General features: G+C 36.0%; 4 protein-coding genes across 5 annotated transcripts; 3 read left to right on the plus strand and 1 right to left on the minus strand.

Moving 5' to 3' along the window:
• Positions 1-1194: 1194 nt before the first annotated feature.
• On the plus strand, positions 1195-12852 carry LOC114524270 (mast/stem cell growth factor receptor Kit-like). Its single transcript, XM_028545421.1, has 15 exons — positions 1195-1626; positions 2513-2776; positions 3556-3870; positions 4359-4712; positions 5617-5943; positions 6087-6386; positions 6931-7254; positions 7337-7615; positions 8209-8393; positions 9141-9435; positions 10018-10319; positions 10549-10742; positions 10988-11231; positions 11533-11663; positions 11991-12852. The coding sequence occupies exons 1-15, from the start codon at positions 1539-1541 to the stop codon at positions 12274-12276; spliced, it is 3888 nt and encodes a 1295-aa protein (XP_028401222.1). The 5' UTR covers positions 1195-1538; the 3' UTR covers positions 12277-12852.
• A 111-nt stretch (positions 12853-12963) lies between these two features.
• Positions 12964-17437, plus strand: LOC114524277 (probable tRNA methyltransferase 9B). Of its 2 annotated transcripts, XM_028545441.1 has the most exons (5): positions 12964-14160; positions 14965-15216; positions 15379-15674; positions 16156-16690; positions 16808-17437. In XM_028545441.1, the coding sequence occupies exons 2-5, from the start codon at positions 15039-15041 to the stop codon at positions 16951-16953; spliced, it is 1155 nt and encodes a 384-aa protein (XP_028401242.1). In that variant the 5' UTR covers positions 12964-14160; positions 14965-15038; the 3' UTR covers positions 16954-17437. The 2 variants fall into 2 exon arrangements, with proteins under 2 accessions (XP_028401242.1, XP_028401235.1); XM_028545434.1 differs by having other exon boundaries at positions 16156-17437.
• Positions 17438-19802: 2365 nt separating this feature from the next.
• LOC114531120 (sphingosine 1-phosphate receptor 1-like) lies at positions 19803-21246 on the minus strand. Its single transcript, XM_028552772.1, has 2 exons — positions 21194-21246; positions 19803-20745 (listed from the first exon to the last, which is right to left on the minus strand). The coding sequence occupies exon 2, from the start codon at positions 20727-20729 to the stop codon at positions 19803-19805; it is 927 nt and encodes a 308-aa protein (XP_028408573.1). The 5' UTR covers positions 20730-20745; positions 21194-21246.
• A 646-nt stretch (positions 21247-21892) lies between these two features.
• Positions 21893-24624, plus strand: LOC114526023 (kelch-like protein 8). Its single transcript, XM_028547520.1, has 3 exons — positions 21893-23076; positions 23261-23460; positions 23685-24624. The coding sequence occupies exons 1-3, from the start codon at positions 21893-21895 to the stop codon at positions 24044-24046; spliced, it is 1746 nt and encodes a 581-aa protein (XP_028403321.1). The 3' UTR covers positions 24047-24624.
• Positions 24625-27570: the final 2946 nt, after the last annotated feature.

The following is a 27570-nucleotide window of genomic DNA, read 5'->3' on the forward strand; positions in this document are numbered from 1 at the left end:
CGTCGAATCGAAACTTCTATTTGCCTCCACTAACTCACTTTCGTTTTTTGTTGACGTCACCTGATCAGAGCGAGGCCAAGGGATCTACTACCGTTGCGTAGGTTCAATTCTGTCGCCTTCGGACCGATAGTTGACTGGTTTAGATACATATTTTAACATCTGCATATTTTAATGATATGTATTTTATAGAAATCATACCTCCACCTGCATCTGCTGAAGGTGGGATCACAACAGAGACTATTATTGGAATTGTCATCGGAATTGCATTTTGCGATATTGTGGTATCTGAGACATCAATTAAGGACACCTGTGGAAACTGAGAATGCTGTTCATTTAGAAAGTCTGGATAGCAAAAACAAGAAAAAAATGCTAATTTGTATAAATAAAAAATACTCGTTTGTAGCTGTCTTTGATGAAAGCTTTTTCCAATATTATGTTCCAGACTTCCAGCAGCATCGTTTAATGATTGTTTTGCTGGAGTTGCCGTATCGACTTCATTCAATACAGGTCAGTCTGGTTTGCTTCGTGACATAATATTCAAAAATGCCGAAATTCCCTGCATGAAAGACCAGAGCTGATGGACTTAATACTACCGCATGCCATGTATATAATGACAGGAAGCAATTTTATTTTTTTGTCTATCTTCAAGCTATACATTTCTGTCACTATAAAGGGATCATAATACTAATGTCTATATGCAGAAGTATAACTGCACACATAGTTCAACTAATAGTATAAAGTATTATTTCTAAATTACAGTTTAGTAAAAAAAGGTGTTTCCGCATAAAAATAATAGAAAGAATCCCAGTGCCGAATCCAACTGTTGACTGTTGAAGTCGCATGAGCTGAAGGAAATGATTATTCAGTTTTGTCGAGGATCTGGCTTCTGACACTGACAGTCAGTTTATTAGGAAAAACAAATAGCTAAATTAGAATACAAATAAATTAGTTAATAAATTTAGTTGTCGTGATGTCTCTTTCATTTTTTTGAAATAGAATATTGTAAACCAGTTAAACATTGACAAGTAAAAGTTTAAACCTCGCTCGAAGCAACAATCTTTTCTTTTTTCTTTCTGTGGCGTAATATCAATCTACGTATTTAGTGCACTAAGTAAGTTTATGATTTAATCTATGTTCGCTAACCACAGCGCTTTAGAAGCTTTCTTGTCTTGCGATTATTATGGATAAGAAACCGGAAGCAACGTTGGGTTGGGTCGTGCCCATTTCCTTTTCAAACCATGCGTAATATTTGAGTGATTTGACTGTTCGACGAATCGACGAAGTTCGTAGCGTTTTATATCATTCGAAAGGGATGTGGATATTTTAGTTGATATTGCATTGCCCTCAGCTTTTTTCTGAATCAGCAGCTAAAAACAAGTATTGGAAAGAAAGTGTTCTTGGTGATATTAATAATATCGAAGTTTAAATCGTAAAAAAATCGATTGGTTCGATTTGAAGGGACTGCTCTTGATATTTGTAGGCGCCGAGGTAGGCGCTGTTTCAAGCGAGTGCCATCCGTCTGTAACCGTTTGTAAAACATGGCTTTTATTTGCTCAAGAATATCTCGTTACGAAGTCTTATTTATCACTGTTTTCATGTTATTTACTAACGTTCTTTGCTATACTCGTAAGTTAATATACAACTTTGCCTATTTTAATTATACCATTACAAAGTCCGCCAATGACGAAGTTCATTCATGTTTTAAATTTTGAGTAGGAAATGGATGTTTGATATGTTTCATACCCTTTTTCGATACATGTTCTTTACCACATTCCAGCCAGGGTGGAAAATCTATTAAAATTCATTCCTTAGACAAAAGATACTCCCTCCGAAAATCAACATCTCGTCTGTCATCTTGTCAACTCAAATGAGTTGTTATCAAGCAAGGCACAATTTTGAAGACGATATTTCAATGACTTTGAAGGCAAAATATCACTTTGAATATTGCATTTTGTTTTTAACGACTCATATCTTGAGTTGACAAGATGTTGATTTTTGAAATTTGTCAATTTTCTCTTATATTTTGAAAAATTGTCTGCTGAATACTCATTTCGACGCACATTTGTGGCATATTCGTAGTTTAATAAGTTAAAAATTTTAACTACCTTTAACAAAAGGCTTCCTTAAAAATTCATGATAAATTTCTTTTTCTCTTGTTTAGCATATCGTAGCTAGAAGTGAAAATATGCTATTTTCACAGATATTTTTCATCAAATTGTCTCATTTTTTTCAAAACAATTGTCATTTAACAAGAAAAACCTGATCAACATAATATGCCCGACTAGCTCAGATGAAAAATAGCTAAGATGTTCAGCATATACTTAAGGTTCTAGTGTTTGTTATTAAGTAAATATGAGAGGGTTGTAAACAAATGAAGTATCTGCTTTTATTATTTTAATTTAGTTTATTATTTTAATTTATTTTGATATTGCAATGCTAGCTAATAATATCAGTGAAATAGATCTTCACTTGATATTAAACTTCAATGTATATATGTATATATATTTTTTAGCATTTGGGGTTCGTGAAATTGGTTCATCCTACAATTTTACATGCCCTCTCACGAACCAGAATGGCACATATAAATTTTCTAAACTTAGTTTTACTACTGGCAAGAAACTTTTAAAACCTGGCGGAAATATACAACAATATGGAAATATATTGGAAATTACAAATTTGGGATGGGATGATGCTGGACAATATTTTTGTTCAATATTTGATTCAAATGGCAAATTGTTGGAGGACCGTGCTATTACTATACTCACAATTGTACCAGGTATTATTTCTTATATTATTTTTTTTTTATTAAATAGTATGCTTTTAAATTATAATTGACTTATAATTTCATTAATTTCATTTGACTAATAATTACAGTAATGTTATAAATACTGTTTAAATATTATAATATCAGTAATAAGGTAAAGTTTTTATTAATCTTCTTCTAAAATCTAAGGCATGATTAGTGTATATTTAATTATTCTCTGTCAGAAGCTGTAGCTGTATTCAAAGCCTATATTCATGAATTATGCAATATTAGCATTATCTGACATTCCTGCAGGCGGAAACATGCATACATAATTTTGGCATGCTTCCCAGCTGGGCTGCCTATGACGGAACAAGTCAACTTCTCGTTTGCCCCTCGCTTCGTTTGAGGGCTTTGCAAATTTGCTGTTAGTAAACGTATTAAATTGCAATTGTGTTGAATTATTAATTTATAGTAATAGTCTTTTTCCATTATATATCAACATATGTCACAAAATACCAGAGAGTGCTTAATATCCTATAGATAGAGCGAAATACACATAATTTTGATCACCAAAATTCGTCCACTACAGTCTGTTTCATCTGTATAGGAATCATGACCACCTTAAGAAATAGATAAAACAGACTGTACTGGATGACTTTTGGTAATAAAAATTACATATGGATAGCTATTGAACCCTGCGTAGTGACATAGCTAGTCTTGGTCGCTTGGCAATAATAGGAGGAGCTTTGCCGTTAGCAAACTAGTTAGGTTGACCTCATAATATTTTTGCATTGTGATTTTTTATACAGTAAAGAAATATTACTTCAAAATACTACCTGATGTACAGACAAGTATAATTGATGACGGCATGAGATTTAAACTTCGTTGTGAATATGAGAAGCCATCAACGGAACTAAAATGGGAAAGACGACGTTTCATAAATGGAACAAGCAAGACAGATTATCTTCCAAGAAGTGTTATAACTCTTGTAAAAGATGCTAAACAAAGTGTTGAAGAGTATATCATTAATAAGGTCACTGCAGACGATATAGGTTCTTACAGATGTGGAGTGAGGGAAAATGGCAATATGCGTTACACAAATGTGAGGGTTTTGCAGGTTAAAGGTAAGTATACCTATCTTTACTATATGTAGCTATATATATTTTAAATTTATAAAAATCACAATTTTGGCTAACATATTATTAATTTTATAACTGGAATGAAACTTGAGCTCACAGGTTATTTTATCCAGCATCATGCCATCACGATGCCCTGTGATCCCTTTTTGAACATATTTCGCCCGCACTACTTCACGTCTCTTTTATTATATCTTTGTCAATTTAGAAGCCTCCTTATACCACGAAACTCATCCCACCTTTTTACGCCATGCCCCGTCTTATAGGCATTTCAAATCATCATCCCTTCTTCGATGTTCTATATTACATTACATTGCTCTGGTGCATCATGATCAATGCATGTGTCTTGTTCGATGCCCCCCGTCTTATGGGCGTTTCGAATCATCATATCATCATCCCTTCTTCGATTGTCTATATTACCTTGCTTGGCGCATCATGCATGTGATTTATTCAATCCGATTTCGGTTTTTTAACAGGGAAGAAACCACCTGTTTTTCACGAAACGAAACCTGTTTTCGTCAGCAAGGAGGAAAATGATATATCAATCCAATTTTCTGTGCAGGGAGCACCATCACCTGATATCAGTTGTTATCTTAATACACGTCTTGCTATATTCTGCTCTGGGAAGACAATTGAAGATACTGATATTCATGTGGAAAATGGAACATACAGGCCAGCAATAGCATGCTCAAAGGATAATTACGATATGACAGGATATCACAAGTTAATAATAAGATCTGCATTGTTTCCCCAAAACGACGGATTGTACAAGTGTGTTGCAACGAATGATGTTGGTAATGCCAGCATACAATTTCGAGTAAATGTTACAAGTAAGAATGTTACCATGTTTCTGTAAGGTATATATAGTTATATATGGTTATAATGACGGGTGCATGTAGGTTGTATACTACCATTTTCATTCAAGTATGAAGCGGTAACTATTTCACGGTTTTGTTTACGCTTTAAACATTACAAATTTTAGATTATTTGTCCACCTTTTATAACTAAGAAGTTCGTCATTTTAACCTTAAACATTGTTTGCGAAAATGCAATGTAAACAAAAGTATGCGAAACCGTGTCAAACCGAGAGTGTCGATAGTTTACACGCATCGCGTTTGAGGGCAACAGCGAAAGACCAAGACGACCTTTCTTCTTTCGTCTATGAATTGGCACTTTATATATGTAAATAAATATATTTTTTGGCAAAAAAGTAAGAAGATCAGAGTTGCAAAAAGAGTTGCAAAAAGAGTTCAACCTTCCTCCGGTAGGATTTCAAGTTTTAAAAACCTTCCTCAAAATGACGTTACGTCACTGAGTCAAGTGACAACCAGTATAAAGAAATATTTGGTTTTTTGGTACATGCATGTGATCAACTTAGAGTGATCAACTTTTAATCTTCCTCCCCAACCTCATTCAAAGCAAACTGTCCTCACGGATGGTACCCGAGTACCCGTAGCTTTTTTGCAACTCTGAAGAAGATTAGGATTCCTTTTTTTCTAATATCGCGAATTTTGGTGGGAGGATAGAAAAAGGTACCGGCAAGTTGTACCTGATAATAAAGAATGATGCTGAACGATTATTATTATATCGATGTATTCGGATTGTGATATGATTTAAATTCCGTACCTAAATAGACCCTCACATGAGGATTGTTACTATAAGTGTTGCAAGAATTACATTATATGTCATAAAAGTTAACATTCACGTTCAACTTTATACGAATTTTGTTTTTAGCCGCTCCTAAGATTGATAATCCAATTGGCAAGATTTACCAAAAACGAGAAAATGAGGAAGGATCTATCACATGTATAATAAAGAAGTCTAAACCAAGACCTGCTGTCACGTGGTATCAGCAAGACTATCCAGATATAGAGGAAAACCCCAAGGCAGATCAATGGACTATCTCTCAAAATCAACCAGAGTTGGTTCAGAGTTTACAACAGAGAGGAATGTATAAAAGTACTCTTCGAATATCAAAGGATGAAGGACAATCATTTTATCGATGTTTTGCCAAAAATGCTTATGGAAACGACAGTAGAATATTCAAGTTTATACGATATGGTAAGCATTCCAACGTTTCATGATATAATGTGGACGTCCGGGATGTTCGTCACTGGTTTTAAAAACTCGTTTTCGGAGCACTTGACGTTACAAAGCTACAAAATATATTGCAGAAAAATGAATTTCCATGCTTACTTTTGTAGGAATAGGCCAGGAACCATTTGTTGTAGTTCCCAAATCCAAAGTTTTGAATGAGGGAGAGGTATTCATTGCAATGTGTCGCGTTACAAAATTGATTAAAGGAGATATCCTGTTCTACAAGGTTGATACTCAGACTGTAATGATGAATGATAATCGAACAAATATCACAATCACGCAAGGCAGCAATTTTCGTAATATGACGATGGTGATACGTAATCTCACTGTGAACGATAGTGGGACTTATCAATGTGTGCAGAAAGACTTTGCAACCAACGACGTTACAGTAACCTTGACTGTGAAAGGTAAGACGACTTGCATCCGTCTTTTTTCTTACACCTGTTTAGTTTTTATACTCTGGGTTGGTCGTGTTAGGAACATAACAACGCCGGATAAAGACCTCGGATAATATAATGATCGGTTTGTAATTTTTGTATGAAATCCTCTGACATGTGGCATCCGTACCATCATCAACCTACGGCTTTTTTTCCACTTCAACCGTATCGTAGCGTTAAGTAGCGTAGTTATTTGTTTCCCTAGTATTCGACCAGTTAAAACAACGAGATACGCTACGTTTCGCTACGATACGGTTGCAGTGGAAAACGGCCTTTAAGTCTGTTGTTTTGTTATAAATCTTGTTCCCCAAAACTGAGAATAACGACATTCACAAGGTGTGACGTTTATTAAAATGAATTTTGTGTAGTTAGGCTGGTTATCCTAATGCGCAGATGAAAATACTGTATTTCTAACCTAACTTCCTTGCATACAAGTTTATTGTGTTAGCTAACAACAATGTTGTTATTCCTTCCCGCTTTTTTCTAATTTTGTGCTTTGCGTTTTTTTCCTCAGCACTGCGTCCTCCAGTTATATTGCAGTTTGAAAACCAAACAGTTTTAGAAAATAAGGAAGAAGACAGTGAGGTGGTTTTGTTTTGTGATGTGAAAGGCAATCCTTTCCCTAAAATAACATGGATAAGGAATGGTAAAAAGACCGTTGTAAATCCATTGGTAATACAAAGTTGCTCAACTCAAGTACCTGGTTTTTATTACAAGAATAAGGAAAAAACAAAATTAGCGATTTGCAAACCTCGTATGCGACACACGGGGGTCTATACCTGCTCTATTATGAGTCATTTAGGAAACGACAGTAGGGATGTCTACGTTGATGTTACTGGTAAGTTGTAAACCGAAATGTTATTGTGTTACCTTGCGTTACTCGACCTTTTTTATTTAATCTAAGTTACGTCTGTTTGTAGCTAAGCCAAAAATTGTAAAACCCGAGACGCCAGTGAGAAAACGATTATTCGCTGGTAAAGCTTTCCAACGTGTCTGCGAAGCGGAAGGAAATCCAGTTCCCATGGTACAATGGATATTGCGAAACAAGAATAGAGTAATGACGAATATATCCGAAGGGGTTTCAATATTGAAAGTAAATGAAATGGATGAATCTTACATTGGAAACTACACATGTAAAGCATTTAATTCGTATGGAATGGTTGAAAAATTCCTCGTGGAACTGGAACTAAGGCCACCTGGTTAGTACTTCGTTGTTCTGTCTAAAGTTCATATACATTTAAAAAGGATATATATATTCATACATGTGGCCATTGTGCAAGTTGAGAGAAGAAAATGTTGCGTGTACTGCATATGTATCTGTGGTGGCTTAAAAAGCTGCCCTCATATTCTACATATAGGGTAGTGCCAAGCAATCCATGCACCAATTAGAAAATGACGGTTTCATTTCTGATTGCATTATAAAATATATGTTCCGCCGCAGGATAACTACCTAGGTAGCTAGGTAACTACCTAGGCGTTTTCCCCATGCAGTAGGCCTTGTGCTTACCTTAATTATGAACCTTGATTTTCTCGTGGAATGAGCTCTTCAGTCACCGCATGCAGAGAACGTAAACAATCTGTTTCATTAAATCATGGAGTTACGTTTACTACAACGTATCAGTCTTTATTCTTCAAATATAGCCAGCAACCTGAACGCAGGCTAATTATTGCACACAAGGTCCCTAATACTCACTTTTTACCCTAGTTTTTTATGCCTCTGTGTTGCGAAGTCATGGAGTTGTTTAGATGCATATTTTAACATCTGTATATTTTAATGATATGTATTTTATAGAAATCATACCTACACCTGCACTGGCTGAAGGTGAGATGACAACAGGGACTATTATTGGAATTGTCATCGGAATTGTATTTCTTGTTTTTCTTCTTTTTGTTTTTGCGATATTGTGGTATCGGAGACAACAAAAAAAATTGCTCTTTTACAAACATCAATATTTTCTGCGAACTGGAGAGTACGCGGTAAGTAATGTTTACTATCCTAGTCTGCACAGCTTTATGCATTAATTATACCCATCGGAATTCCGTTTAATATGAATAAAATCTATCAAATTGTTTTTAAATCGTTATTGGTGTTTGTTTGGCTAATATTAATGCACCTGTAAGTTATCATCTTAACGGTACTTTACTACACTGTATAAATTAACTATTAGTGATAATGACTTGCTGACATTGTTCTTTATCTCCAAAGCGAAATACGTAATCATGCAAACAATTATTGAATTATTCGCATGAAGAATAGCTTTCGGTTCATTTTTTGCACATGAAGAATAGCTTTCGGCAAGTTTAGCAGGCCTGATAATTCTTCTCAACCTCATTCGATAATCACTGTTATTATATACACAAGCGCCAGATATGAGGTATGCTGCAATTTCATTGGTTGGTTACTAATGAATATATTCATATCTGTCTAGTAGAGAAAGTAAATAAAATGGCGGAAAGATTTGGGGAGTTGAGTGAAATAGAAATCCAAGCCTAGTTGATAATACCACACCAAAATGCACCGAAAGGGCGTATCAGCTCATATACGACTCGAGTTCGCAGAATAACTGTTAAATAATTATTGACCATGCAATATATAGATTAGGATGAACTGAAGGACGAAACAAACATTCATCGTCAATGGCGCACATTTTTCTATACTTTTCTGACATTGCATGCTCTTATCATTCTGACAGTTTTTCAAAACCACATTTTTCATGGTTTCAGGTCGACCCGAGCATCACATTGAACGAGCAAAGCATGAATTTACCGTACGACCCAGACTGGGAATTTCCGTATGAACGACTTGTGTTTGGTGAACGACTTGGTGCTGGGGCATTTGGCGAGGTTTATAAGGCAGAAGCAATGGGAATTCTGGCTTTAAATCCTCGTGATAAGAGTGGTGTCGCTAGTAAGAGAAGATCTAAGATCAGACGCACTTTAAGAGCAAGCCAAAGACCAAAAAAGAAAACCATTCCTCCTAATCTAACCAACGCTATTGTTGCTGTAAAAACCGTAAAAGGTAATATATCTGTTATAGGATACCTGTGCCGCGCTTGTGGTGGGGGCCTGGTTCTGCAGCTAGAATATAAAAGATGCCGTCCTGTGGCCAGTTGTATAAAAGACTAGTTAACTTTTAACTGTGGTTAAAAACAGAATTGACCAATCAGAGTCGTGTGTTTTCGAGTTAACTATAGGATTTATAGGATTTGACTATGCAAAATGTAGTTAAAGGGCTTTATACAAGGGTATTATAAAATACAGGGGTATTTAACTTTTGTATTATTAGAACAATAGATGGAGATAACTCATAGTATAGATAAAACGCAACAATATCACTATAAAATTGGATTGTTCGCTATCTTGAATATTCCAACAGTTCAAGAAATGATTTATAGTTTTGGTTGAATATGTAAGAATCATGCATGATCAATTTACAGTACTGTGGTAGGACTTTTATTATAGAGCAACTTATGATGAAGAAACATATATAGGTACAAGAATATAGAAATATTAGATCAATCTGTCATCGTCAGCCGAATCTTTTGACCTTACACGCGCGAGCAAAGAAGCTAGCGTTGATTCAGTTTGTATTTTGTTTCAGCCCAAGCAACAGAAAGTGAAATTCGGGATTTAGCAGCGGAATTAAAATTGATGATCCATATTGGTGAACACAAGAATATTGTGAATTTGCTTGGTGCGTGTACCACTGGACGAAAGTTGTATGTGATCCTGGAGTTCTGTCCCTATGGAAACCTGCTGACGTTTCTTCGATCCAAACGCGATATTTACAACAGTACCTGGATTAAGGAAACATATGATCCTGAGAAAGAGTTCACATTGATTGATATTGTTGGTGCTGCCTTTCAAGTTGCGAAGGGAATGGAGTTTTTAGCTTCGCGTAAGGTAAGCCGTGTGCATTTAAAGACGTATTTAGTAGAACTAAGCACGTATTTGATAACAGGATATAGAAAGGCTAAATCAACTGATTGAAGGATAAAAATTGTGCTTATGTAATGTATATATATATGATTTACAATTACTCTATTCTTCCCCCGAGGTTTTTTTTATCAAAACTGTATACTTGAAGATTTAGAATTCCATTTTGTGAATTTTTGTAAATTTTATTTAAAAGTTAATTCATCGTGATCTCGCCGCTCGAAATATCCTTGTTGCCCACGAATATGTTATGAAAATATCAGATTTTGGTCTTGCGAGAGATATTTACCAAAGTGATGTATATGTGAAGACATCAAGTGGAATGTTGCCAGTGAAATGGATGGCTGTGGAGTCTCTGTTCGATCGTGTTTATACTCATCAGAGTGATGTGTGAGTAACCGCATTGCTTAGATATGCACGTCAAGGCTAGTTTCCACTCAGGAAAAATCTCCTTTGGATCGGAACAGACAGGAAAATTTTCTTTGTCGGTGAGTTCTCAGGCGGCGTTTATACAAAGGAAACTGTCCTGTCCTGTCCGATCCAAAGGAGAATTTTCCTGAGTGGAAACTAGCCTTCAATTTGATTTTTATCTTGTGCGTGACTGCATGACTTACTTTCTGATATCATTTTCATAGTTGGTCGTTTGGTGTTTTACTGTGGGAAATGATGACACTTGGTGGTACGCCATACCCGAATCTGCCTGCTGAACAACTGCTGGATTTCTTGAACGAAGGAAAGCGCATGCCACAACCGAATAAATGTCCGCTGGAAGTTTATACGATAATGAGAGACTGTTGGCAGGAACAGCCTGAGGAGAGACCCACGTTCTCAGTTCTTGTCGAACATCTTGGTAGGATTTTGGAGAGACACTTGGAAAAAGTAAGCTGTATCAATGTGTGTACTACATGCATGCATAACTGAATAACTTCAACACACATTCTTATATAATGCTTAATATATTGCATTGAGAAAATGCAAGAAGTGTTATGCTGTCAATAATGCTAGAAGTCTTTATGTGATCTTGCCCATCGAAATTGTCAATCATTTATGTCACGAAATCCTGCACAGAATGTTTAGCATGAACCTTGCCTCCATTCACACTGCCGACCTGGCCCCACCTAGGTTCTTGTTTAACCCTCCCTCTTCCTGTGCATTGCGTGATAATCATTGTGTCTTCCAGGCAAATCCTTACCTACTTGTTGAAGCTAGTCCAGAGGAAATTGAAGCTGCAAAAGAAAAGGATGAATTACTAAATAAACCAAAATCAAACTATTATTTGCAACCATTACTGATGTCTCAAAAACTCCACAGGTAGGTCTTCGTCACATGGACTGAATTAAACGTGTGAAATATGTATTTCCATTTGATACAATTATCTACAGACTACAGCCAATGCTATTTTCTCTTACTGGCCAAGAAACAGTATGCAAATTGTGTTGATTTTGAAGATCTGTTTAGATACAGTCAAGTTATATATCAAAACATTTACATTTCACTGTTTACACTGGGCTCAAAGCCCGTAAATCCTGGCGATGATTACTAATATTGCTCCTAATGTTGAGAGTCCATATAATCATAATACGGTCTTTTCTAGCGAATACTTCGGATCGCAATAATTCACTTTTATCTTTTTCTTAGCTATGATTCAAACGCACCTCTTCCTACACCTCCTACAAGCACGTACAGTGGAGCGATTACAGCACCATTGCCAGAAGTTGACACGAAACCAGCATCATCAAAAATTATTAATAGAGCTGGTTCGTATGAGCTGTTACGAGATGACTCGACTTTGGAACAGAACGTACCTGAGAAACAGAAGGTACCTATGGAAACTGAGAATGGTGTTAATTTAGAAAGTCTGGATAGCAAAAACAATAAAAATGGTGTTCATGAAGAGCCCAAGCATGTTGAATCTGTTGTATAAGGTTGTAATACCCTGTAAGGTATATATTTATAAGAGCGGGAATAGAATATATATTTTGGCTTGCACATGCATGAACATAGATATGTAGTTAGCATAGATTGTAGTTATATACGTAATTCTCTTATTTGTATAAATAAAAAAGACTCGTTTGTAGCTCTCTGATGAAAGCTTTTTTGAATATAATACTCCAGCAGCATCGTTATCTGCGCTTCAATGACCGTTTTGATGAAGTTGTCGTATCGACTTCATTCAATACAGGTCAATCTGGTTTGCTTCGTGACATAATATTCAAAAATGCTGAAATTCCCTGCATGAAAAACGAGAGCTGATGGACTTAATACTACTGCATGTATATATTCCTTAATTTATGAGGTATAATTATTTCTGCATGTTTAGTCTTGTTTACCTCGTGTGGCAGGTAACTTGTATATTTAGCTGAAGGTAGTCGTAACGATTATAGCCTAGCAATTTTTATGTATTAGTTAACTATATTGTATAATATTATATAATGCATGCATGTGTAGACATTTATTTGAGTTGATTTTGTAACTCAAATAAAATCGTTTTTATATAACAGAGCTGCTTTCCACTTATTCCACAACTATGTTACCTTTGAATAAAATATGCATGTATATAATTAGAAAGAACTTAGACTATCTTCTGGCAATCTGGCCCGCATTTTTACCTTGATGTAGAATATAATAAAATTTAGGAGCATGCATGCATGCATTTGAAAGGAGCGAATAAGAAGTATACGAGAACGAGTACGCAGTAGCTACTAGCTAGAACGCTAGTAGCTACTTTTAGTATGGTGCACTGCAGGTAATAACGATGGTGTAACGCCTATAATCTATATTCTATAATAATTTTTTATACAATTTGCGAAAATGAAAATAAAACGAAATATATTCCAGATATATTTAACATACAAACCATGCACGCATGATTATATATGCACTCTGAAATTGCCGTATGTGATTATGAATCTGTTATCTTAAATATTTTATGGAAAGGAGTCTGGGTCCGGTAAAATAATAAACCTTAAAAAAGGTTTTGGTGATGGACATATTTCCTCCGCTATATATAGCACCGCGATTTCGAAATCTTATATAGCTACATACAGCGGTGTACAGACTTTACTGAATGCAGATACGAAGTTACATCTTTTCAAATATCGGCTGGCTTTTGTCCTAAGATGCCATGTTCTCGTACCACAAACAAAAGGATTTTTTCTAAAAATATATGCTGTAATGTGAAACTATATTACAAGCAAATTCTCATTAATTCTTATTACAGAATTCTTGCCTGCAATAACTTGAAACAAGTTGATAAATTTGATGACGTAGCGCGTTCAGATGATCGAGAAACACGCAGCTCTCTTTTATTGTTTGTGAATGGATCTTTCTTTTTTTACTTTAAATTTAATCGATATTAAATTCACTTTTTAAAAGTCTGTTCTGAATAGCCATTTGCCACGTGTATGGCATATGTTCTATGGAATATTGTCATGATTGAAACGTTAACAAAAGACTTTATATATATACTGAATGCATGTTTGATATTATGCATGGAATAGCGTCCTGTTGTGTGTTTGAAGCGGCGATAAGCGGAACATCTGCATGCTGACAAAGGATTTCGGCTTAACGATTTAAAAATTACGAAGCTTAATATGTAGATGATCAATTTGAGGCTTTATAGGGTCATTTTCTATACATGAAATATACATGTTTGTCATGTATGTGTGAATGCACTTGAGAAAATACTGCATGCAGAGTTAGCGTTGTACACAAAGCTTGAAAAATAACAATTCCGATTTAATTATTATAGTTAAATGTATACTTGTCTAAGTGCTCAAGTAGTCAAGATTTCCAGCAACAAAGTAAGGTAATGTGAACATACATTTTTATCCTTGACATTCAAAATCAAGATTAACATATATAGCTATAACGTATTATATAGTTCTGTAAACATCCCATGTCCATGATGGCCTATGAATATAGGCCAGCATGCATATATATATATATATATATATATAATTATTTTAATAAGAATGGTCTATTTATTTAAATATATGTTGTTATACGTATGTTCTGCATTGCAATATATCCAAGCTTCTATATTCGACGATCAAAGTTGAAATTTTTTGTAAGATGTCAGGGATGTAACTCGCTCAGTAAAGCCCTGGTTTAGTCAGTTAAAGAATTCTAAAGTATTCTTCATTTCTGAGCAAAATTTCTATAATTTTCTTTCAGAACATTATATTTTCTTATAATTGTGTTCTCAGAAAATTGTCAGTAGCCTACCTTTTTCTGTATATATGATAAATATTTTTTTATCGAATATCATCACCTTTGGCTATAGGCTATATTTTAACTATAACGAGTACCACAATTAAACTTACAGTTAAATCACAAGCTATGCCTGTGGCTATGAGCATATATGCCATCCTATATATCGATAGTCTTAATGGAGTAGCTATATACTTTTAATTTTACCAATGAACACCGCGGCTACATGTGCGGTTCGCTCTCAGGTATAAGAGATGCGTAGTAATCTGTACGTGTATGTGATTGTATATAATCCTTCAGCATATGACAATGAATTAAATATATTGTATCGCGGTGCCACCGTGCCAGTGACAACAATCTTCAATACGTCAGGATTAACTATTTTCTTTATTCTCCCCAGATAAAAAATGACAGATCTGCCTGCATGATACATATGATTATATAAACCGAAAGCCTGGTTTGTGCTCGATTGATATGAGTAACGCTAATACGACGTGTCAGGAGGAAAGAGCGAAAAAAATTGAGCATAAATATGTTCACAATGTTTACTCAAGCCAAGCGTTAAGTTATGATGATTTATGTGATGGTCCATGGCCAAAGATCAAGAATTTTTTGTTTGGTTTACGACCAGGAAGCTTTGTAGCAGATGTCGGTGAGTCAAATTATTTTTTGGTTTATCTTCAAGCTATATTTTTCTGTCACTATATATAGGGATCATGATGGACTGATGAACAAATTTTAGTCTATTTCTATACATCTGATGTATATTTTATAACTTGACTTGTCTTTTCATGCACCTTTATGAAATTTGTAGGTTGTGGAAATGGCAAATATCTTAAAGTAAGAGGTGACTTAGTTGTCCACGGTGTGGATGTTTGTCAAGAACTATCCCACCTAGCTTATGAACGTCATAAAAATATAATAATAGCAAATAATCTCAATTTACCATATCGCTCATCGACAATGGATGCAGTTATATCAGTCGGTGTTCTTCATCATTTTGCTTCGTATAAACGAAGGTTACAAAGTGTCAAAGAACTTGCACGTATTCTTAAACCTGGAGGACAAATCCTAATTTATGTATGGGCGTGCGAGCAAAAAAAAAGAAAGGTGAGTAGCTTTATACTCTGTGTATCTCACTTGGACTGTAACTTACTTGTTCTTTGCCTTATAAAACTGCGATTATGCTTATATTTACATAAAAAGTTTGTTTTCCAAATATGCATTTACGATACGAGGTTGATATATTTATCATAAATATATTTTAGCTCTGCCGGTAATGGTATTGAGCGCTCTTCAACCATTGTCAAGTTCTGTGAACTCTTTGTTACAGTCAATTCTTTGGATATATACATATAGTCAACTATAGGCCCTCCGGCAGGATCGAACCTACGCTTTTGCAATACCGGTGCAATGCTCTTGCATATGTGCAAATATTTATATATATTATATAATAATCGTGATAAAGAACTTGTATACGAATAGAACCTGGTGGGCAATTCTTAATTTATGTATGGGCATATACGTTTATAATACAGTTAATATAACAATTTACTCAACCGATATCTGAACAGAATCGATTATATTGCAGTTTAGTTCTCAAAATGTCCTGATTCCATGGAAAACAGAGAGTGCTAAAAAAGAAGACTGTTTTTGCAATCAAAATATCCAACCAAATGAAGTAAACACGAAGAAAAAACATTTTGTGGGAAATTATTGCTTAGAGAATCTAAGTATGACTGAAACGGGCGAAGATGTTCCAAACTTCAAAATGAAGAACACCGAAGAGGAGGTTGGCATTGATGTGCAACCAAGGAAAGGAGATTCTCTAATTGCAGTTGATAACTCATGTGATCAGATTTCTGACGATGAAAAACAACAAGGCAATTCAATCATAAATTCAATCAGCATTTTCACCGAAGATCTAAAGGAAAAACTGCAGCGTCTTTCTTTTCCAGCGATAGGAAAAACATCACCGTCAGTTGAGGGAAGAAATTGTGGCGAGTCAAACAGCAATCCGCACGACGAGTTGCAGAAAAATTGCGTCAATACAGTTCATGACCTCACTTTGAAACACAGTGCATTTTCGGCGAAATGTAAGCAAAAATTAGATAGAACAGAACAAGGTAAATTGAGTTGTCTTTGTGGTAAAATTAATCCGAGTTATCCGACCTGCAATGGTGATAATACTAAAGTTCCAAAAGGGTGCAATAAGAAAAGTGATAGTTCCTCTTTACATGTAGAACGTTTCAAAAGATTTTATCATGTCTTTACGAAAGAAGAACTATCAGAACTGTTGCAAAATGTTCGTAGACTGAAAATTCTAAGCCAGTGTTATGACCATGGTAATTGGGTTGTCAAAGCTGAGAGACTTGACGCCCCAGAGTGACAATTAAATATTCACTGAAAATCGAGAAATCAAGAAGATGAAAGCAATGGACTCAAGAAAGTATGGAGAAATGCATTTATTTTTACTTCACCACGATACATTGAACAATGTAGTTTGCCAACAGCCTTGAATTATGTCCATGGCATGCAGGTTGCTAACAGTAACAGAGTAACAGACCAAACAATACTGCAAGAACCTCATACCCAGGTTCTTTGTTGTAGAAGTTCAACAACATGCGGATGACTTATCTTCTATAGAATGAACAATCCATGCATATATATTAGTTTCTTTCAATCTACAAATTATCTAGAACATTGACTTAAGTTCATGGTGTTGAACAAGCCGCCCAAACATTCGAAGATGAAGGCTTTGTTTGTCCACATACTATCCTATCCACTATAAAATAACAGTGCAAAAATCGTGAAACATCAAATTGTATAATGATTGGTGCCTTTAGTGGCTTAATTACACAATGGAAACTTTATTTGATAAAGTTCATCTGTGTTTACTTGACTTGTGGATGCTATTTATTCAGCTAGCAGCTGCTTGTCATTATTTGAGTTGTTTCGTTCTCAGCTAAACACACAGTGTTTGTCATTTCTGTAGGCCGGCTTTGCATAATAGTTATTTCAGGGACGATTTTTCTTTTTGGAAAACCAATTGCCGGACGTTGAACCATTTCAAAACTTTTATTCCGACCATTTGTGATTTGTAGATGCCAGAAATAGATAAGTGGGTTGAGGCTAAACGCCAATACCTCGATAACGACCCAATAAGAGTTAAAATCATGCAAAATTTTCATGCATTGCATTTTTTCAGCATTTCCTGAGAGAGTCATTACTAGCATGGTCTGTAGGATAAGCACATTTGGAAGAACTCCAATAACAAGCATTGCCGTAACACAACATACTACCATTGAAAGTTTGGCTTCTTTTTTTAAATTAAAGCTCAAACGACGTTCGTTTCCTGCAAAAATTCCTTCTTTATCCTTCATCCTGTAACTGCGGAAGGACAAGTAAATTTTCATATAGAGCATGACGATTACGATAATCATAATCTCAGACAAAAATGTTATAATCAACATGATAATTTGACGGTAATAATGCAGGAGTAATGAAAAAATGAAGACCATCGACCAGATTCCAATTATTGTTCGTTTATAAAACCATTGATGGTTTTTCATTCTGGAGTGAGACCATACAGAGTGAACGACCGCAATATATCGCTGGAGGGCGATAGCCAAAAGAGTTAGAAACGAGGCTAGAACTGTAGACCATGACAAATTTATAATCACACGACGGAACCCTGAGTGATTTATCAGTCTTCTAAAGCCAAGCGTTAAAGCGACAAGCGATGTGGCCAAATCTGCTACGGCTAAGTTGCAGATAAATATCGAACATGACTTGGGAAGATTTTTTCTGCCAAAAAGGAGTAGAAGTCCGTTGAGAAGCAGTCCAATTAAAGACACAAATATAAGAAGTATATCTGGAACCTGTAGGAAATTTTCCTTTGTTGAAATTGGCTGCGTTGTGTTATTTCCTGCGTCTCCACAAACCATGATACTGAACTCTAAAAGACGGAAAATATGTATAAAATAGAACGCATTTCCGGAAAGGTACTAAGTTTTTATATGTCGCGCCTACCTGAGTTAATCCTATGTACTTCGTGTATTGTAGTCGTTGAGAGGAAGCCGAAGAAATTGCTTTAAAAAGTGATTTTGAAGCTGTTATGCATGCGCAAATACATACGGATAGCAAGTGAATGATTGAATTGCGATCGTATATTATATTTACGTACGTGCTGAACAAACACTGTGAAGTGCAAATTCTCTGCGGAAATTGATGACACCGTGCACATACAGAGCCATCCTGTCTGTGAAGGGGTTACTTGATTCCCTTTATATAGACAAAGCAGAAAAATAGGCAGGGGGGGCGAACGTTAGACTCAACTTATTGAGTGTTCGTAGCGCTTGGTATTGTGGGTATAGGGTATCACTAGAACTTTCATCAAAGGATGCGCGCAAAACCTCCTAATTTTAAATAACATAGGTTGTTTTAGAATGTGTTTTTATCTGTTTCTGCGTGAAAACACAAATGGAAACGTTTGCACACGTTGTCACTTTGTGCATTTTGTAAAATTTCTTAACTGATAAAAAGTAAAAAGCGCCCTTTGGTCAAACATACAGCAGAAATTGCATTAAAGTTACAAAATACAACATTTTGAGATCATCATGCGGACTGTGACGACTACAGTGTAATACCTATATGTACATTCCTGAGAGTATACTTAAATTAATAAAATAACTCTTTTCATGAATGCGTGTAAGCACGTTAAATTTTTATTTATTGAAAAGCTATAATAGACACGAATTTAGTTTTCTGTACCATTTAATGTTTTAATAGTTTTCTAAGAGAGAATTTAATTAAATGGAAAGCAGCTTTTATGCTAAATTTTGAATACGCGCTGGATTGCTCTCTGAGACAGCTCGCTTAGCCGTTTTTTTCTTCTTATCCTATTAGGTCACATGCTCAGACATATACTCAGTAATGTTCAATGCATTTCTGCTCTTACTATGGCAGTGTGCGTTGTATAAAGTTTAGTTTTAGCGTGTTAAAGTTCAAATCCCTATCATCCATATTACATTCACTTCTTTCTGTTTAGTGCCTGAAACTGAACTGAATAATATACTCTCGGAACTGAAAGGGTGACAGAGCAATCGCCCCACTTGCATGACCTTTGCCGAGAATATTTGCTTCAGAGAACGCGAGAAACGCAGGCAGTGAGCCTCGTGCCGGCTTTATTATAGATGGGCGTTCAACTGAAGCAAAACCTCACTCCCTTGCCTATGATTATCGAGTCGTATTTCCTTCTGGAGAAATTCTGAAATCTTGTTTTCGGAAAAGCATTTGTCGAATGCGATTAAGTTTGCCACGGTTCAGTTGACAACGTGAAAGATAAATGACAGGATTTAAACTGAAAGCTAACATTTCCAGCAGAATCCAGTAATAAGCGAAGCTTTTGAATGTTTTGTTGCATTTCAAAATGTCAAGTGTGTTGAAAAGTATTTTGCTTTTATTTAACTGCAAAAGAACGATATAGGGCAAAACTCCAACAACGAGAACCCCTGACACCCAAAACACAGTTTTTGTCAATTTTGACTCTTTTTCCACCTGAAGCTTCAAGCGACTTTTATCAGAAAAAAGACCTTGACGATCTTTAAACTTGTATCGATGAAATGATGTGAAAATCATAAAATATAGAACGATGGTTGATATGACAATCAGTTCGTAAATGATAGTCAGAATAAACGAGATAATATGCCAATGAAGATAAAATCTTGCGGAACCGAAGATGATAGATATGAACCATGTACAAATTGATATCGTTCTTGAAAGCCTGGGTTTGTTTTTCATAACTGAATATGTCCACATAGCATATTCTATGGCGATATAACGCTGTATCGCAATTGCTAAAATTGTTAGAAATGAAACAAATACGAACATCCATGATAATGTTTCCAAAACAATCCCCAATAGCAATTTGGAGGATATCATTTCACGAAATACCCAAAAAAATGAAAGAAATGCTGTACAAAGATCAACAATAGCCAAGTTTCGTACTAAAGCGGAACATGATTTAGGGAGACGCACTGCACATAGAAGAAAACCATTCAACAGAACACCAATTGTTGAAATTACAATCAGACATATTTGTTGTATGTCCAGAGATTTCACGCTGGTCTCTTGGAACGTATCATTCTTGATGCCACCACACATTGTTGGCTTTGTTACTCTATGAATATAAAAACTATTGATGATTATTGCAGAAAATTAGGACGTCAATCCTCGTCATGGTTTATTGAATGTGAAATTCTCTGACAGCTTTCATTTGCTGAACAAACAAGATTAAACTGATATTGTACAAAAATACGAATATAATTTCATATTCAAGAGTTGCGATGAATGAACCATTGTGAGTGTCGCTAAATCATAAGAAGCATGCATAATTCAGTTTAGAGATAGGTTTAGCTTTTAGCTTCATCTGGCAGAGGTGATGCATCAATAAAGCCAAGTGGCCATTTGACCGAAAACAGGGTGGGACCATATACCGTTAAGTTATGTTGACCTGACAGACCTGTTGTTTGAAATACTTGAAAAGGGTTTAGTTGCCTGGAAAATTAAGGATGCCCTAAAACTGGATACGGTTATAGAATGCCAGGGGAAAAAAATGAAATACACACCTCTTTAATGCTGCTGAATTGGTCTTTTGTCTTGGAACGACGGTATAACTGCATGTATGTAATCTCTATTTAAATAGTCAAATGGAATATCATTAAGAGAAATCGCATCTTGACTGCAGCTGACCAACTGAATCATTATATTGGTCGGCAATTCTTGATTATCAAACAAAAAGTTGAGTTATGGGTTATAATTAGTTGCAAAAAAACCAGCTGACCTTACAGGCTTACATTGAACATCGCACTTGTGTGCAATTGACAAACACGCATAAAAATGCATATAAAAATGATATCAGTTAAATTTGAGGAGTTACAGAGTCATTTGGATTGGAATTACACCCTTTTGTGATAATTAGGATATTTGGCCTGGGAGCCACGTTAGCATTATAAACATGGACCCTTTTACGGGGTCACATTACACTTTGAGGCACCACGACAAAACCATTACGAAACTAGCAACATATAACATAAAAATAACAAGATATAAAAAAGGGTGGATCACTTCTATCTCACTTCTCACTATCTCAAGGAAATTCAAGGATTAGTCACTGGGGGGATTACCGGTGCAAACTTAAAGAAGTTTGAATGAAACGTTGTGGAAACACTTCTAAAAAAAGTTAAATCCACTGAGCTATATATATTATATAATGAGGAATCATTATATAGCTCAGTGGTTAAATTTTTATTCTTTAAAAACTTATTATGGCGGCGATTTGTTCCGAAGATAGCTATGAATTCGTCGCACCAAATATTTGTACAGATGCTTTCAATAAGATGGAAGACTTATTTTCTTCTGGAGAACTTTTTGATGTTACACTAATAGTTGGCGAAAAAAAGATAAAAGCTCATCGTATTGTGTTGGCATCTGTAAGCCCGTACTTTAAAGCAATGTTTACGAATAGAATGTCTGAGTCAAGTCAAGATGTTATCACGATTAAAGATGTTGAAGAAGACGTTTTTCTATTATTAATTCGATTTATTTATTCCCATCGCATAATGATCTGTGTTGATAATGTACAAAGCTTACTTCAATGTGCTAATATTCTGCAAATCGACTCCGTCGTGAACGCTTGTTGTGATTTCATCTATAGCCATTTGAGTATCTCAAACTGTCTTAGTGTGAGAGATTTTGTCGACTTCAACGGTTGTGTCAAACTGGTTCGCAAAGTTGATGCATTCATTAAGTTGCATTTTTTAGAGGTGACAAAATCTGAGGAATTTCTTGACGTAACCGTTGATCATCTAAAACAATTATTATCAGGATCTAATTTGAATGTTCCTAAAGAGGAGGACGTCTTTGAAAGTGTCATGAGATGGATTAATCATTCTAGCTCGAAGCGACAGCACCATCTTGGTCTACTAATGCCATATGTCCGACTGCCAATGTTACCTGTTTCATATTTGATAACCGTAGTTGAGAAAGAAACATTTGTTTCGAAGAATTTGGTATGTCGTGATCTCATTGATGAAGCTAAGAATTTTCATCTTTGCCCTGAGAAAGTTTCACTATCAGCTCGCATTTTCCCCAGAAAGTCCTATTCTGGTATGTTATTTTCCATTGGTGGCCGAGGCAAGGGTGGTGATCCGTTCAGCAAGATTGAGATTTACAATTGGCTTGAAAATTGCTGGACACCTGGACCACGGCTATTAATGCCAAGAAGACATGTTGCAGCTGGTGTGATTGATGGAGTTATTTATGCTGTTGGTGGTCACAATGGTAGTGAGCACTTGAATACTGTTGAGAGTTTTCATCCAGCAAGTGGTTCATGGCAACTTTGCAAGCCTATGGGAATATGTCGTAGAGGGATGTCAGTTGGAATTTTAAATGATATGCTGTATGCTATTGGAGGTCTTGATGAAAATACATGTTTTAATCGTGTTGAGAGGTTTGTTTAAAACTTTTTAAAATGTCTTAGACCTGTCTGTAATCTTAGGGAAGTAAATCTCAGTTTTTTCTTGGACATTTAATAGTTGTGTAGTTATTGCTGCACTTTCATTATATTTGTTACTTATATTTACTTAAAGCGTTGAAACATGAAAACTCATTCCCATGTGTAAATTTGCATGTAGGTATGATCCCAAAAATGATGAATGGACAGAAGTGGCAGCAATGACCATTCAGAGAGGAGGTGTTGCAGCTGTTGGTTTTAATGGCTTTCTTTATGCTGTTGGTGGAAACAACGGTGGAAGTTCTCTATCTTCAGTTGAAAAATATGATCCACACAGAAATATCTGGGTTGATGTTACCTCTATGAATCAAGAGAGAGCAGGTATAGTGTTCAGCTTTGCATTACCAGAGTGATAAATCAACAATCTAGGGCATTAAATGTTTTCATTTTGTTTAATTATGTTTTACAACACTAGATACTTATCTTGACATTTTTGTCAGTTGTCTATACTGGCAAATTGTGCATCATTCATCTAATTTCCGTGCAAGTTATGCACTGTGCAAATGACTGTACAAGTTATCACATCTGAAAATTATGTTATTAAGGTCTTGGAGTAGCTGTGTTGGGAGGCTATCTGTATGCTATTGGTGGGTTTGATGACTCTCTTCCCTTGCAATCAGCTGAGAGGTATAATCCACATACTAACACCTGGAGTGTTGTTTCAAACATGAATTGTTATCGTGGAGGAGTTGGTGTTTGTACCATGGGTAGGATGATATGGGCTGTTGGTGGTCATGATGGTGCAAGTTACTTGAATACTGTTGAGTATTATGACATACAAACAGATTCTTGGCAGCTTGTTTCTTCCATGGAGGTTGGACGTGCTGGAGCAGGTGTTGTTTCATGTAAATGTAACATTGAAAAGTTTGGTAAAACATATGCTCTTGTTGAAACAGACATGGTGTAATAAAATAATGATGGTCTCAACAAGAAATGACATTTGAAAAATCATAGAATAATGATAAAATGTTTGAAATGTTTTACCACATGTGTTATACAAACAGTATATAATTGTATATTTGTTAATTGTTAGTGCACCCATAATTATGTTTAGCTATTTATTGTAACCATATACTTTCACTGTACATATTTTAAGGCATCATAATTATAACATAGCCATGGGCCATAGCCTTATTTTTAAAATTAGAATAAAACATTGAATGGACAGCATTTACAATACGGTAGGAAAAGTATAAGGCTGCCACTTCTTCAACCTAAGAGCAAAGGGCAGTGGGGACAGTTGCCCCCGCTTACCCCTTGGTTCCAGTGCCCCGGCTGATATGGCGATACAATCATTTGTATATAGATAGTAGTTTATTACATTCAAAAGAATTATGAATTGTTTGGCATAGCAGAGGCCATTTGCAATAATGATTACGCTAGTACAAGTAGATAAATCAACAGCTACTTTAATATAATAACATATGAATAAGTCGGTGTCATTCCGACTGGCCCGATTATCAGCCTGCGATAATCCCATGGTATTATATACTACTACTATACATGTATTTTATCTAATAGATTATGAACTACATTATTGTTTTTGTTCACCATTCTATATTTGCCCTCAGATGAAGGTTGTCCATGCATGGAGGAAAGTTTATGCTTTCATAAACCCAAAAGAATTTAGCAAGTCATTGCACAATGAAAATCGGAGGAAAAGGAAAAATAATTCTTTCCAATAGTCAATGAACTCCACCGCATATTGCTGGCACTCGTTAAGATTGGTTCTAAATAGTTCCAACACAGCCGTTCTTTGGAGATTCACGCCAGAAAAAATCTCATTTATTATTCCGTCGGCAAAAGGGCGAATGATTGGAATCCAAAGTCCCAACTCTTTGCATGGATTTTCTTGAAACTGAGAAAGACGATTTGGGATTATCAGAGATACAATTGGCGTTCCTTGTCGAAGTATCTGATCAGCAACATCTCGTTCTGTCGTGTACAAAATGAACTGCATTTCTTTGGTGAGTGCATCGCACCAGCTTTCTAGAAGAGGCGCCATACTCAGCGTATCAAGGAAACGCGGAGCTGCGTGTTGACGGTAGGCATTTGTTTGCCAAATTGGAAAACTACCTCTTCCTCGAAGATGATATCTACTAAGGGAAAACGCATCTGCAAATACATCCCGTTGCTCAATTCGTTGAATTCTTCCACGGCAACTAGCCAATATCACAAGAGCTTCAGTGAGACACTCCCACATTTCATCCTTGCAATTTTTGAGATGGAAGCACTCTGCTTCGGAGAACTTAAAAATTGTTTTAAAAGTCTCGATATACATTCGAGTTTTTTCTACTTTAATCTTTCCAACGTGGCAGTTATCCCCGCATAGTTCCAATGCTTTTGATATCAAACGAGAAGATGCAAGTTGAAATATACGAAGAGCATCGTCCACTCGCCCCATATTGCGATAGATAAGACCAAGGAACATGGCAGCCAAGATAATACCTTGAGCAAGGATAGAAGCCCAAAGTTCCTGTCCTTTCGGACATCGAAAGCGCGTAAAAAGTTCAAAAACTCTTTCGGCATGTTTTATTAGTCCTTGGTCGTTTTCAGAACCTTCGAAAAAAAGCATATAAACGTGGTAAAGTATGCGCATGTAATCACCATTTCCAGTGTAATGTTTTGCCCGACGCATGGCTGCTTCAATACTGGGATCATCATGCCTTCCAAGCATTATATGACAGCTTCCCGACATAAACAAGGATGAGTTCTCAAAAAGGCTTACAACACTCTCTTTCGACTGCATGATTGTCTCGTACAGCATTCGAGCAGAATCAAAATAAATCAAAGCTTCATTATAGTTTCCTTGACGAAATTTAAGTAAGCCTTCGATTAGCATACTGTACGCACATACGTTGACCTCGGTTGTGGAATCCGGAGTGAATATTTCCAATTCACTGGATTCTACAGCAGCATTCAAAAATGTTTGAATGTTTAGGATATCATCCTGATGAAATGAAGCCAATGCGGCAATCAAATAGGCAAAGACCCTCCACTCGCACTTGTTTCCATCTCCAATAGACGCCAAAATTTTCTCGCAATATTTTGATGTGTAATCAGGATGGAGACAGGATAAATATGCCAGGCACAAACGCTTTAAATCTTCGTTTGTGGTACTTTCAAAAGCTTCTGCAAACTTATCTACCATAAGGTTAAAATAACGATAGGATGTGAAAGAGAGGGCAATAGCTGAATTGAAGTGGGAATACTCGTAAAACTTCTCACTTGCCGGGAACTGAATTGCAGTGCAACAATGTGATTCATGGTCAGCCAGAATTTTCTTAACAGTTTTCTGAAATGGAAACACTGTATAGAAGAATCGAATGCAAAAATCTCTAACCAACTCCAAATTTAGGTCAAGAGATTGATCGAAGAAAGAGAATATTTCGTCTTGTCTGCCACATCGTAAGTAAGCCATTAAACGAACTTCATTCACAATGCCCACAACTACGGACAAATTGCGGCGAGCCTCGGTAGAAATGATGCCATCTTCATGCAGGCGATCTAAGATATTCCATGGAGAATTATCGATCACACTGGAATACTGAAATTTACCAATGTTAGTTATCAGCATGCCGACACGACAGCACGGTAAAGTTTCTTCTTGATGGATGAAATCAGTCCGATGTCACTAGAAGACAGGGAAAAATGGAATTGATCGAGAGCATTTCGAAGACACAAGATAGCTGAAGATTGTCGGAGGTCAGTCTCCATCATTAGAACCAGGGACAACACAAGGGCGTCATATGTATCGACTAATCCTTGATCGTTGCCATAGAGAAACGAGACATTACTGAGAACTGTGGATAAATCGTAATTATCCTCTTGTAGTGAATGGTCACATCTCAATGCTGAGATATATAATTCGGCTAGCTCTGTTGGTGTTTTAATGAGATCTTTGTTTTGTCCTGTTCCCTGTACTAGGCGACCAAGGGGAGTCTTGCAAGCCTTGCTCATTCGACCATCTACAGATAAACCACGCATTTCGTCATCGTAAAATTCCTTTCCTTTTCCAAGAAATGGCCATTCTACTGCGTCAGCTCTAAACTCGTGATTCTGGCAGGATTCGCTTGAACACTTGAATCTTTGTAGAGAATCTATCAAATTATTTGCATCGTTTAGGGAAGGGATACACATCGAGGGAAGAATTGTCTCCTGTAAATTTAACGTTTTGTAATTGAAATATTCCATTAGTTTGACAAAGTACTCTTTAACAGACGTATCATTCTTGCCTTCTTCGATTAATAAAGCTGATTCTAAATCACTGAACGGAGTCGCCTCTCCTCTTGCGAAAGATCCCAAACCAATAAAAGCATAGCTGATTCCGTCAGGAGGTTGCCCGAGCACTTCCATGCATTCATTTAATAACAAGGCTACGGCTTCTTTCAGAAACTGTTGAATTTCGATAAAAATCTCTTTAATCTTTTT

The sequence above is a fragment of the Dendronephthya gigantea genome, unplaced genomic scaffold, assembly GCF_004324835.1.
Source record: "Dendronephthya gigantea isolate DGI-Jeju-01 unplaced genomic scaffold, DenGig_1.0 000001F, whole genome shotgun sequence".
In the NCBI taxonomy this organism is placed as follows: Eukaryota; Metazoa; Cnidaria; class Anthozoa; order Malacalcyonacea; family Nephtheidae; genus Dendronephthya; species Dendronephthya gigantea.